This window comes from Anguilla rostrata, chromosome 14 (assembly GCF_018555375.3).
Source record: "Anguilla rostrata isolate EN2019 chromosome 14, ASM1855537v3, whole genome shotgun sequence".
In the NCBI taxonomy this organism is placed as follows: Eukaryota; Metazoa; Chordata; class Actinopteri; order Anguilliformes; family Anguillidae; genus Anguilla; species Anguilla rostrata.
In genome coordinates, this window is record NC_057946.1 from 37,676,988 (window position 1) to 37,690,199 (window position 13,212).

General features: G+C 43.4%; 1 protein-coding gene and 1 long non-coding RNA gene across 10 annotated transcripts in view; both read left to right on the plus strand.

Annotated features, from left to right (window-relative positions):
- LOC135240049 (NACHT, LRR and PYD domains-containing protein 3-like) overlaps nt 1-5,210 on the plus strand; it is a 45,393-nt gene extending 40,183 nt beyond the window's left edge. For all 9 annotated transcript variants that reach the window (XM_064309182.1, XM_064309178.1, XM_064309184.1 and 6 more), the window contains 5 exons: nt 1,382-1,555; nt 2,748-2,921; nt 3,485-3,646; nt 4,022-4,068; nt 4,289-5,210. In XM_064309182.1, the coding sequence (XP_064165252.1) occupies nt 1,382-1,555; nt 2,748-2,921; nt 3,485-3,646; nt 4,022-4,068; nt 4,289-4,896 (1,165 nt within the window). In that variant the 3' untranslated portion in view covers nt 4,897-5,210. The remainder of the gene's footprint in view (nt 1-1,381; nt 1,556-2,747; nt 2,922-3,484; nt 3,647-4,021; nt 4,069-4,288) is intronic.
- Nucleotides 5,211-7,824: 2,614 nt separating this feature from the next.
- LOC135240050 (uncharacterized) overlaps nt 7,825-13,212 on the plus strand; it is a 13,666-nt gene continuing 8,278 nt past the window's right edge. The window contains exon 1 of the long non-coding RNA XR_010325564.1: nt 7,825-7,989. This is a non-coding gene — a long non-coding RNA (uncharacterized LOC135240050). The remainder of the gene's footprint in view (nt 7,990-13,212) is intronic.

Consider the following 13,212-nt stretch of genomic DNA (forward strand, 5'->3'; position numbering starts at 1 on the left):
GGCAGCCCCTACTTTTTATTATCAAAAGGTTTCTTTCTAATAACATACATAATTCTAAATCTGATTGGTACATGGTTAATACATAAGTATATAGTAACATTTAACAATTAATTAAATGATTGACTAAGTTTAAAAGCATAGCATGAATACTGAATGATGACTGAAATTAACCTCCAGCCTTCAGAATTACAAATGCAAGCTCTAAATTAAAAATAATTACTTAATCTTCATCTAGCATATCCTTTCATAGTCCAAGAGAACATGGTGTTAGAGATGGTTCCTGCCTGGTATGAATGGCAAGGGGGAGGCCAAGCTCACCCGTTTAAACTCCTAGAAATGTATGAGAGAGGGAGAGAGAGAGAGAGAGAGAGAGAGCAAACACACACACATGTACATGCAATATTTTCGTACTTCTGTATTTTTCATTTAGGTTACATTCACTTTGCATGTATTTTAAAGGCTACAGTAGGGAAATAGCAGATACCAAAGTGTCACATGCAATATTTTTTCTCCAAAAATTCTAATTGTCTCAGCGGTGTATTGTGTGTTTGAGAGAACAGGAAGTATTTTACATCTGAAATGGTATGGATGAAATGTTATGGCACCATTTTCAAATAAAACTGTTTGAATAAACCGATATTGAAAAATAGTGGATTGCAATTCCTCCCTGAAATGTACAGTACAGGTCACCCAGATTTGGGTGAAATTTTACTGTGGCGTTTTTAAATAACCCCACTCCAAACTTTCTATGTAATCCTATAAATAAATTGAAAAAAACTTTTGGAACACAATTTCTCCCCAAAATTAAAAGTTCTCAAACTTTTGACACTGGTTCAGAACAGAGCATGTACTGAAGTAGCTCTGACCTGGGTGAAATCTGACCTCTGATTTGGGTAAAGCATTAGCGTTTCGAGAAAATCTCATTTAAACTTTCTGTGTAAATCAATAGAGACTAATCGAAAAGTGAAAGTTTGGATTGGAATTCATCCCCAAAATGTAAAGTTCTCAACGTTTTGACTTAAATTGTGGTCTTGGGATGAGATTCTGGGATGGGTTGGGTGGGTTAAACTCACATAAGATCATTGAAAAGGGTAGATGGGCTCTTTTCCCCTATTCAGAGAACTTACAGTACAAGAGAAGGGGCCATTTTGGTCAGAATTACATCTGTAGAATTGCCTAGAGTTCAATCCAGCAGAACTTCTCAGGTCGAAAGTGCTGCAGTTGAAGAGTGTGGTGCAGAGATCTTCCTCAGGGCATCATCAACCATATAATCCTATTTCTTTCTTAATCAGTGACCACTATTATTGATATATTTGAAAAAATGCATATTTCATGTGTATCTGATATTATTGTACTGTAATGTATCGACTCTTCTTTGCAGTCTGATCAGCTGTGACCTCACACAGAAGTCCTGTGATATTGTGGCCTCAGCTCTCCAGTCATCAAGCTCACCCCTGAGAGATCTGGACCTCAGCTACAATAACCTGGGAGATGCAGGAGTGAAGTCGCTCTGTGCTGGACTGATGAGTCCAAAATGTAAACTACAGAGACTGGGGTGAGTTGTACTATGTACAGTGTGATCTTAAGCTTTATACAGAATTAATGGACTTCAGGCAACTGGTCAAATGAATGGCTCGCTGTGTGAATGGGACGTAAGTAAACAGAATTAGTAATTAATGTGGGTTTTGAATCTTGTCGCAGGAAGGAAAAGCAAATTTACTGACTCATTCATTCATTTTCGATACCTGCAACCTGAATGCTTACCTGCGAATACGAGTTTGCATATACACACACTGACTGGGGTGTGCCCATATGAAATTAGTGGCGGCAAGACCCTGTACCTCCAAGAGAGGAACTATCTACTGCTGTCAGGCATTCATCTAGGTGTCCCTGACATTAAGACCTTTAATCCTTAGAGGTAAATTTACCACTCATCCAGGAATCTTGTGATTCATTGGCTTGTGCCGTGACGAAGCAACTTAACCTGTAGATCTGGGTACCAAAACAAACAACATATGCCTGGAATCAACGTAAATGGAGCATCGCGTAGTTCTGGCAGGCCACGAGAGTCAAGCGCTCCGGCTGAATCAGCTGATGGCTCAGCTGAGTGATGTTCGCCTATCACAGTACATTCACTAACAGGGCGGTCTACTTAAGCAGCCTCCCTCTACTCATTCGGCTGCTCCTCCTGCATGCAAGCGCTGCACGTTGCTTCGTAAATCCCCTCCACCACCCCAGCTCCATCTCCATGTGTCAAGAATTTGCATTGCTCCATCCCTATGTGTTAAGAAATTGCATTGCTCCATCCCTATGTGTTAAGAACTTGCTTTGCTGCTGGATCTGTTCTGTGTGTACCCCTCTAGGGGGGTTTGGCTGCTGGCCTCCCGGCCTTATCCAAGCGGGCTGCGTGGTTGGTGGGAGAGCTCCAGAACAGAGCCATACCGCCAAACATAACTGTATTGCCTTTATTGTCAATAAAGTTCTACTTTGATGACAGTGGTCCTGACAGAATTAAGGCTTACAAATGATCTGTTTTGAATTATTACAAAACAGAGCAATAATGTTTTCACGCATGCATTTTTTGGGTTGTGTTTTTTGAGAATGCATGTATGTCTGAGTTTGGCTATGTTTGTGTGTATATACGGCCTTCTTTGGTCAGCTTTATCAAAGGTAAACTGTTTCTGTGTGGGTGTGTGCATATATCTTTCGTTCATGTGCATCTGTGTTTCTGCGTGGTCTCTCCACAGGCTGGGTTGGTGTAATCTCACAGAGGGCTGCTGTGATATTCTGGCCTCAGTCCTGTGTTCTCCTCACTCGGAGCTGAGAGATCTGGAGCTCAGAGACAACGAGCTGCAGGATTCAGGAGTGAGAGCGCTCTCTGCTGGACTGGAGGACCCACACTGTAAACTGCAGAGACTAGGGTGAGTACAAACAGAAACCCCTTCAATCAAAAAGGGCTCCAAGTACAACACTATTGTTAATGTTTCTAATGAGAAAACAGACTAGTGTTCTGTACTCCACAACTGAAGCAGCATGTTTCTGTTCTTCCTCTTAAATTAATGTGTGTAAGGTGTGTGACACACTGCTATGTGTTTGACTCACACAGCCCTGTTAGTTTATATTATTGTGTGTAAGGTGTGTAACATGCTGCTACGTGTTTGACTCACACAGCCCTGTTAGTTTATATTAATGTGTGTAAGGTGTGTAACACACTGCTATGTGTTTGACTCACACAGCCCTGTTAGTTTATATTAATTTGTGTAAGGTGTGTAACACACCGCTATGTGTTTGACACACACAGCCCTGTTAGTGTATATTAATGTGTGTAAGGTGTGTAACACACTGCTATGTGTTTGACACACACAGCCCTGTTAGTTTATATTAACTTGTGTACGGTGTGTAACACACTGCTATGTGTTTGACACACACAGCCCTGTGAGTTTATATTCATGTGTGTAAGGTGTGCTTGTCCTTCTCTCTGCAGGCTGTCAGGCTGTAGAGTCACACAGAGAGGCTTTGATTCTCTGGCTTCAGCTGTGTGTTCAAACCCCTCACACCTGAGAGAGCTGGACCTGAGTTACAATCACCCAATATTTTCAAAACTGAGAGCGCTGTTATCTACTAAACTGGACACACTCACACTGCTGTAAGTACAGAGAGTTTCCGCAATGTGCCTCACACACACACTCACACACACACGCACACACACACACACTTTCTCACACACGCACTCACACACACACTCTCTCACACACACGCAAACAAATACGCACACACACACACTCTCTCACACACGCACACACATACGCACTCACACACACAAGACACACTCTCTCACACACGCACACACATACGCACTCACACACGCACACACACACACACACACACACACTCACTCTCACACTCACACACACACGCACTCACACACACACACACACTCACACACACACTCACACTCACACACACACGCACTCACACACACCTACACACACACTCACTTTCTGTTCTGCTGTTCCTACAGTGCAGATTGTCGAGGAGGGCACAGGACCAAACCAGGGCCCAGGAAATGTGAGTCTGTATCGACATAGAACACTTTCCTAAGATACAAACTGCTGTGTTTGTGTTTCTGTGTGTGTGTGAAACAGAAAGAAATCACAGAAGTGTGTCTTGCACACATAAACACAAACAAACAGAAACACACAGGTACTATTGCAGCTCTTTCTTTCTTACACGCATAATAAGGTGGATGTTAATAATAATTAATCTCATTCATGTCTCTGGTGTGCAGATGGCTGTCAGCTCACACTGGATCCAAACACAGCGTACAGAGAGCTGTCTCTGTCTGAGGGGAACAGGAAGGTGACACACACTCTGGGGAGAGAGCAGCCATATCCCGATCATCCAGAGAGATTTGAGCCCGTTCCGCAGGTTATGTGCAGAGAGTTTCTGTATGAGCGCTGTTACTGGAAGACGGAGTTCAGCGTATCTGAGGAGGGGCAGGTGGATATAGTGGTGGCATATGAAGGAATCAGCCGGAAAATAGGCTTTTCTGACTGTCGGCTCGGATGGAATAAAAACTCCTGGAGTCTGGAGTGCAACAAACGCAGATACTCTGTCAGGCACAATAAGACACAGAGACAGATCCTGGCCCGCCCGTCCCCCTACCGCAGAGCAGGAGTGTGTGATGATGACGATGGCACCATTCGGGAAGTGTGTGTGTACAGGGTGGGAGTGTGTGTGGACCGTCCGTCCGGCACGCTGTCCTTCTACAGCATCTCCAACTCTGACACACTGACCCTCCTGCACAGATTCCATGTACAGTTTACTCAACGCACACCCCTCTGTGCTGGATTTTATGTGTATAAATCCTCAGTGTCCCTCTGTCAACTGCAGTAGTCACTAGAGCCTGACCGATGCCAGATTTTTGGGTCCGATGCTGATCCCGATTTTGGAGAGTCCTAGCCCACCGATTACCGATGTTTTGACCGATATTTTGTCAAAAAGTGCAACATTTTCAAATCAATTTGAAAAACTTACATTTTATTAAAGTTTCTATATTTAAGAACATTTAACTTCTAAGCAAATAGTTGATACATTTTTTTGGTTGAATTCATATGTTTTGAATTTTTTTCAAAAATGTAGTTGTAATGTTCTGTTCTAAAATTCTTTTTGAATGTGTGTCGTGTGCTATAATAAAAAACAAATGATCAGTTGTGCTTAATGTTGTTTATTAAAAAGTACAAAAACAGAGGGCCAACATAAAATGTTTTTGGTCACTGACATGAGTTTTGAATACAAATAAGACACGATTATTTATCATTTTTTAAATTTTATTTTCCCTTTTAGAATAATCCAGTAATAATCCAAAGTAATAATTACTAAGAGATCCCGCCAAATCTCAGCCAGCCAATCAACCGCCCGCTCTCCAGTAGTGGCGACTAACCGGGCGAGACACTCTGGACTGGCTGCCAGTGAGACTACCCCCCCCCCCCCCCCGACACCCCCCTACACCGAAAACACACACTCGACTGTTCTGGCCCCTTCAGGAGGACTGGCACCGTGACCGTGAACGCGGTCGAACGGTTTAGGGACAGACTTCCCAGAAGAGACGGGGAAGAACGTGTTTTATTATTGCACTTGAGTCACAGAAAGAGCCACAGCTATGTGACGAGAGCTCGCTGCAGAGAATGTCCCAAATGCACGGTGAAGTCTGCAGTCAGACTACGAAATCTGCAGCGCGAGTATATCAACTTCACATTTTAGTCTGAGTTCATACCCTCGGACAGTTTTTACATTTCGCTGGATTACAGATGATACATTCACATTTTTATCCATTTGGTATTTCCATTCAGAACTCACACGGAGAAAACTGATTCTTTGCCCCTTCGATTTTTTTACTTTTTCTCCCCAAATTGGAAGGCCCAATCCTGCCTGCAACTGCACTCTTTGCCACAACCTGTGCCATCGATTTGGGAGAGTGACAAGCAGGCGTTAGATTCAGCTGTGCTGTTCAGCTGTGCTGTTCAGCTGTATTAAGCAAACGTACATGCACTCTACTGCTGAGGGCCCACAGTGACATCTTTAGCCAGCTCTTGGATGAAGCCAGCGGCTCAGCATCCCTTCAAACGCAGACTGAAGAATCATCTCTTCAGGCTGCACCTCTCCCCACCCCTCCCTAGCCTATAGTTTAGCTCACTGTACCTAGTTAGGATAATATGATTACGTTAGTGTATTTGGCAGGATTGTTGTTTTTGTCTGATTAGGCAAATGTGATTCCAGTGCTAGTTTGTACTTGGTAGGATTCTTGTTTGCTGAACAGCTTACTCTACAGGGTTGGAGTCCTGATCGATGTGGTCACTTCTGGCACTACGATCCTTACTTCACTCTAGTGTTTCTTTTGCACCTCTACATCGTGAACCAATGCACTTGTTGTACGTCGCTCTGGATAAGAGCATCTGCTAAATGCCTGTAATGTAATGTAATGTAATGTAATCCCTGTGGCCTTCCTGTCGGCACGGAGGGCTGTCTCCCAGACCCAACCTCTGCATCGACGAAACCCGCGGTAATCGTTTTCGAGGTCAGTTCCGGAAAGTCCATCGCGACCCTTCGGCGTGGCGTCCGGGACGTGGATGCGGCGTTCACCCGGAACGTCTGGAATTGTAATGCCGTGAGCCTCTGGGAGTGGATTTGCGCGTGTTCCGGACGGGACCGTCACTCTAATGGGCAGTCACCTGGGCTGTTTTCAGGTGCTGCCAATGTGCTGTGGGCATAGAAATCCTAAAAAGTGCATCATTTTCACACGCTCCCTACATCAGAGACACATGACCCCTGGTCGTAAAGGAGTGAGGGCTAGTTTTTGAGTTTCAAAAACACGAAGCACACCTAACACAGGACAAACATCAGTTCTTTCAACTGTAAAGAAAAACCCCTTTTCAACTGTCACACAGATCAAGAACACTCCGTGATGCAGGCATAGAGGTGTGACAGAAAGAGAAAGAGCTGGACTGAATCACCCTGCTATGCTAATGTAGCTTGTGGTCTGGCTAAGGTTAGGGTGTGTTGAGTGTGAGAGAGAGAGCAGTACTGGACTGAATCACCCTGCTATGCTAATGTAGCTTGTGGTCTGGCTAAGGTTAGGGTGTGTTGAGTGTGAGAGAGAGAGCAGTACTGGACTGAGTCACCCTGCTATGCTAATGTAGCTTGTGGTCTGGCTAAGGTTAGGGCGTGCTGAGTATGAGAGAAAGAGCAGTACTGGACTGAGTCACCCTGCTATGCTAATGTAAGTTACGGTCTGGCTAAGGTTAGGGTTTTTTGAGTGTGAGAGAAAGAGCTGGACTGAGTCACCCTGCTATGCTAATGTAAGTTACGGTCTGGCTAAGGTTAGGGTTTATTGAGTGTGAGAGAAAGAGCTGGACTGAGACACCCTACTATGCTTAATGTAGCTTATGGTCTGGCTCAGGTTAGGGTGTGTTGAGTGTGAGAGAGAGAGCAGTACTGGACTGAGTTACCCTACTATGCTTAATGTAGCTTATGGTCTGGCTAAGGTTAGGGTTTGTTGAGTGTGAGAGAGAGAGCAGTACTGGACTGAGTTACCCTACTATGCTTAATGTAGCTTATGGTCTGGCTCAGGTTGGGGTGTGTTGAGGTAAGAAAACTGCTGTGGCTTCTGAATTAGTACAACTGTTGCCATGGGGACCCCTGTTGTTGTCTGGAGTAGGGCCAAGCAGGACTGGAGCTGGAGCAGGACTGAGCAGGGACAGGAGCAGGCCCGAGCAGGAGCAGGTGCCGGACCGAGCAGGACGGAGGCAAGACTGGAGCAGGCCGGTGAAGGGCAGGCTGGACACGGCTGACAGAGAACAGGAAACGTGGACAGGACAGGGATGAACAGAAAACAAGACCAGACAAACACGAAAACAGGAAAGACACAGATTGGGGAACCTGAATGCAAAGCGACGAGAAAAGTGGAAAAAGGCTGGGGGAAAAACCGAGGTACGGGACTAGAAAGAATACACAAATAATTTTACGCGAACCGAAGAGAAGTTGCAAAGAACAGACGCAACGATCAGGCAGGGAGCGGTGGGCGAGCCGAGAATAAGTACTGTTGACCGTGACGGGGAAGTGTGCAGAATGCAGAGGAAACAGGTGGGTAAAATTAGGTATTCAGACATATGAGGCAAAACTGAAAACATGAGAAACCGCAGGGTTTTATATTTATCTTATATTTGAATACGGCTTGTTTAATTTGTGTGAGCTAAGATAGCCAATATTAGTTGCTGTAACGTGGCCTCATTTTGATATGAATACTTTCAACGGCAGGCCTAGATTTCGCAAGTTTTCATTAACTATTTATAGTCAGTGCTTTGTATATGCGTGAGTTACTTGCCATTTTTGTTCGTATTTTTGTTGAGATACAATAAATGACGCAGCCAAGAAAAATACAAATTCAAATCAATCAATCAAATTTTATTTATATAGCGTATTTTACAACAGTTGTCACAATACGCTTTACAGACAGCCCTAGCCTAAACCCCCACAGGAGCAAGCCTAAGGCAACAGTGGCAAGGAAAAACTCCCTGTGGCAGATGGGGAGAAACCTTGGAAGGAACCAGGCTCAAGGGGGAAACCCATCCTCCTCTGGTCGGCTCAGGGTGCCGACTGGTGACCAGCATGTCAGCCAGTTTATGCAGAAGATATGATAAGTGATGTGGCTCAGATGATGGGTGGGGCCAGGTGGCGGTGATGGGGAACAGCAGGTGGCGGCAGATGTGGGCAGGGTGGAGGCAATGACGAAGGAGGGGCTGGACCGCAGAGGTGGGGGAGACCAGACGACTCTCGAAGCACTCTCGAGGGTTGGGGCAAGAGCCCCGCCGGCAGCGTGGGGAAGAGGGTGGAAACAGCAGTTAAGGGATTTGCAATATACCAGACAGTGAGTAAGTGCCAGTGGTATGTATTGTGGGACGCCGCCAGGAGTAGAATATGGCTGCATATCTACTAGGACAGGGATGGAGAGCCCATGCAGTCATGAGGGGTAGACAGCCATACCTGCCTATCAAGAGCCAGCCCATGTAAAGTCGGGTCACAGCTGATTGACAGGTGACAGTAAGGAAAGGATTACCACCTAGAAAGCTCTATGACTACAGGCTTCTCGCACCCTGTCTCCAGACTATAACTGATTGTAAGCTTGAGCATAGAGGTGCGTTTTTAATCTAGATTTAAATATTGAGACTGTGTCTGACTCCTTTATAAATAATGGAAGCTGGTTCCACAGTAGTGGGGCCCTGTAGGAGAAAGCCCTACCACCTTTTAGGTTCTTGGAAATTCTTGGGACTACCAAGTAGCCTGCGTCTTGAGATCGGAGTGACCTTGTGGGCTTATAAGGTAGGAGCAGGTTCGATATGTACACAGGTGCACGTCCATGCAGAGCTTTAAAAGTCAGGAGCAAAACCTTGAAGTCTATCCTATACTTAATGGGTAGCCAGTGAAGCGACGCTAGTACTGGTGTAATGTGCTCATACTTCTTAGTTCTGCTCAGGATACGAGCAGCTGCATTCTGCACAAGCTGGAGACTCTTCAACGAGTTATTAGGGCAGCCAGAAAGCAGGGCGTTACAGTAGTCTAACCTAGACGTAACAAATGCATGGATCAATTTTTCAGCATCCTCGACTGACAGGAAATGTCTAATTTTAGCTATGTTGCGCAGCTGAAAGAAGGCAATTCTGGATGTGTTTTTTATATGGGTGTCAAAAGATAAATTCTTACTTCAGCCAAGCAAAACAGATTTTAGCCGAACTTTTAGTCCCAGGAACTACTTTTCAAGGAACTAAAAGGTGCCTTCAGCCCATTGTTGTCTGCGTTTCCACCGCGGTCTAAAGACCCGCGAAGATTAGGCAAATTAGTCCACTGACCTACGAAAAAGCGATATCGTCGTCGGTCTATCTGTCGTATTATTTCTTCTGCAACCCCATACTACCACCGAAGTAAGTAGCCTACATTATTTTCTAATAACCGGGACAGCCCGGAGGGGTTTATTCCACTTATACAACGGGTTACCAACAATGACTATATGTGGTTACTTTAGTATTTATTGATTTTTATCGACTTAATCACCTGAAATTGAAATATTCTTCCGCGGGCATATTGGGCATATTTTACCGTTGTCAAGCAAAACTCTCGCTGGTAGTTCGACTTGTGGACCGTTGTAAATGCAACAAATAGGATATAACAGGCCAATAGTCAGATTGTAACTGTTTTATATATCCTCTCAAACACATTCATTATGTTTTTATGCGAACATTTACTTTCATGTCTTGGCATCCGAGGCGACAGAATCCATTCACATTCCACAAATAACTGGTAACAACGTGTTAAACAATTTGCTGTTGAATTGATTACTTCGACTCTCATCGTCAATTCCATATAGGCTAATCGCAAAATGACAATAATAAATAGAATGAAAACTCGGACTTGCGTGAAAATTTAAATTAATATTGCAGTGGTACAGCCACCGTTTGCTTTTCTTCAAAGTTACTGCTTAACGGAGCAGCGAAGTGTGCCCTCCAGATGCGAACCATGCACCACAAATTAATCCATAGTCTTCCTGGGCTGCGTTTCCGAGTTTCGATGTACCTTAACGTTTTACGAAAGTTCTTAAGGTATACCTTCTTAAGGGAAACCGCTTTTTTACGAGTGTTTCCCAGACTATACCTTAAGGCAACTGTTAAGGAACAACTTAAAGGAACAAAGTAAGTTGGAGCTGGCCTTCACTGTGGTGCTGAAAAGTTTATCAATCGATGCCAAGCGAATCGATTGTCTCACTTGTAAAGGCTTGTGAGTGACGTTTTAATATAACAAGTGTTGTCATAATCATTTTACATCAATCTAATATTGCAGAAGAGGAAGCTATGCCTACTAGAGATCATCTGCTAATCTCTTTAAGAGTCCGTTAAGACAAGACCTTGTGATAGTTTCAATAAATACGTACATATAGGCTACAAAGGATACAATAAAAAAAGCATCAATCGGGACATATAAGCCATAGTCTGGGACTTCGTGGAAGCCCAGGGGAAAGGACATAGGCTCCATATGGGTGAATTATTTTGTTCTTATTGAAACAAAGGTCTAATGTTAATTTGTTTCTGTCACGCAATATATAGGCAACTGTAGCAGCATATCACTGCACTGCACTGATTCCCGCGAACTTTTCTCTGCAATGCAAAAATGATCGTAGATGAAAAGCAAAAGCGCGTCTGTGGAAATTGACCATGATGAATTCTGCCTTATGAATAGGTCTACCTGTTAAAAGTGATTTGTTCATCCACCTTAATTTGCTGTTGGATAATCTTAAGTTTAACCAAGAATATCATTATTGGGTTGTTTACCGAAAAACGTAAAACAACATGGTAAGAAAAATGTTCCGTAATGTTGATATTTACCCTGTGCTATTTTGTTTTATATAGGAGGTGTGAGCTAAAGGAAGGGGATGTAGATCATTTGGCTATGTTTGTCCATTATTAGCCACTGTACCAGTATGTGTGTCCATGGCTAGGCCAATCAACGTGTTCTAGTTCGGTCATGCAAGTAGACTCACTGAACGTTGTTTTTGCACACACAGGTTTTATATTCTTAATAAGCCGGCGGTTTGTTCCAAGTCAGTGCGATCATTGACTCACACACAAACGAACTCATTTCTACAGGGTATGCAGTCAGAAAAGCCATATCCTAAGTTAGCGCCACTACGTATAAATTAAAAAAAACTTTTTTCTTTTCTTTTCACAAATTGGATTAGTATCATGGATAGGCCCTATACTTAATTACCATCATGATGTGGATAGACAGGTAAAACGACAACATTCTCACGACGTGCTATGCACAGACACGTTGATTGGAAAATTAATTTTCGTAAAGTTAATATTAAACTATCTATGTAATTTTCGCATGCAGATGTGCTACTAGATGCGCACTGTAGTACAACTGTCGATTTGAAAAGCAAAATGTTGGCATAATAAGGCTGAAACCGCGGAGCGCATCGCAAAGGGACAGTTTACGAGTGCCCCAGACCACCCTTTTAAAGGTATACCTTAATTAAGGTATACCTTAGCTAAGGAGACCCTGGGAAACAGCTCGAGAGCTAAAGGAAGAGCTTAAGGGATACCTTACGACGCACATAGCGCTAAGGAGACTCTGGGAAACGCAGCCCTGGTCTTTTTGTGGAATTGTAGAATCGCTGAGTAAAATTATGGCAGTCTGAAAAAGCAAAAAGGAAGATTACTAGAATTAACCTGTTATTTCACCCTGACAAAAGTGCGGAAGGTGATTTCCAGTTTGCTTTTACTGTATCACCAATGTAAATTACACAGAACTACCGCATACCTCACGTAACTGTATCAAACGTTTTGCGTCAGTTATAACGGGCTACCAATGAAAATCTGGAAGAAAATATTCAGCAACCGAATTAAACCGTTTGAATGTTTTGGTACGTAGGCTAATATGCTGTCCCAGCACGAATGCTTAACATTTTACAAAACGAATACTAAAGCAAGAAAAGAACAGAAGAGCACACGTTATAATCCTAAATCTTAATTTCTCGTTTGTTCCAAGACGTTGGCTGGCTATAACCAAAAGTAGGCTACTACTTTTGTGTCTGTATGTGTTTTTACAGTCTCTGGTACACACACATACAGACACGCACGCACGCACACGCACACACACACACTTGTGGGTTATAAATTTTCGCTATTTTGATGATACAAACCGAAAGTCAGTTACAGGAAACAGAGTCATTTTAAGACATCAGAGTTCGTTTGTGTTAAACAGTTTAACCTTCAGGGCCCAAATTGAACTATGCGGTTGTTCCCTGCACTTGGACCGGTACTTCTCTCTAGGGGTTTCGTCATACTTGTTCCTGGTTATGGTTATTTGGGAAAAAAAGCTATCAAAAATAACTTTAAAAATGTTTTACGTTTAGTAGGCTAAACAATGTATTATTTATTTTGATATCTGGTGACCATTTTATATCGTTGGATGTGAATCCAGCTCGAACTAATTTCTGTTCTGAATGAATGAGTTATAGACGGTGTATGTCTTGTATGTGTGAGTAACTTGGCATTTTTGTACGTTGAAAACGTGTTTTTTTATGAGATACAAGACATACACCGTCTATAACTCATTCATTTAGACTGCCAAAATCCCCGGGCTGCCATTAAAAGTACTGAT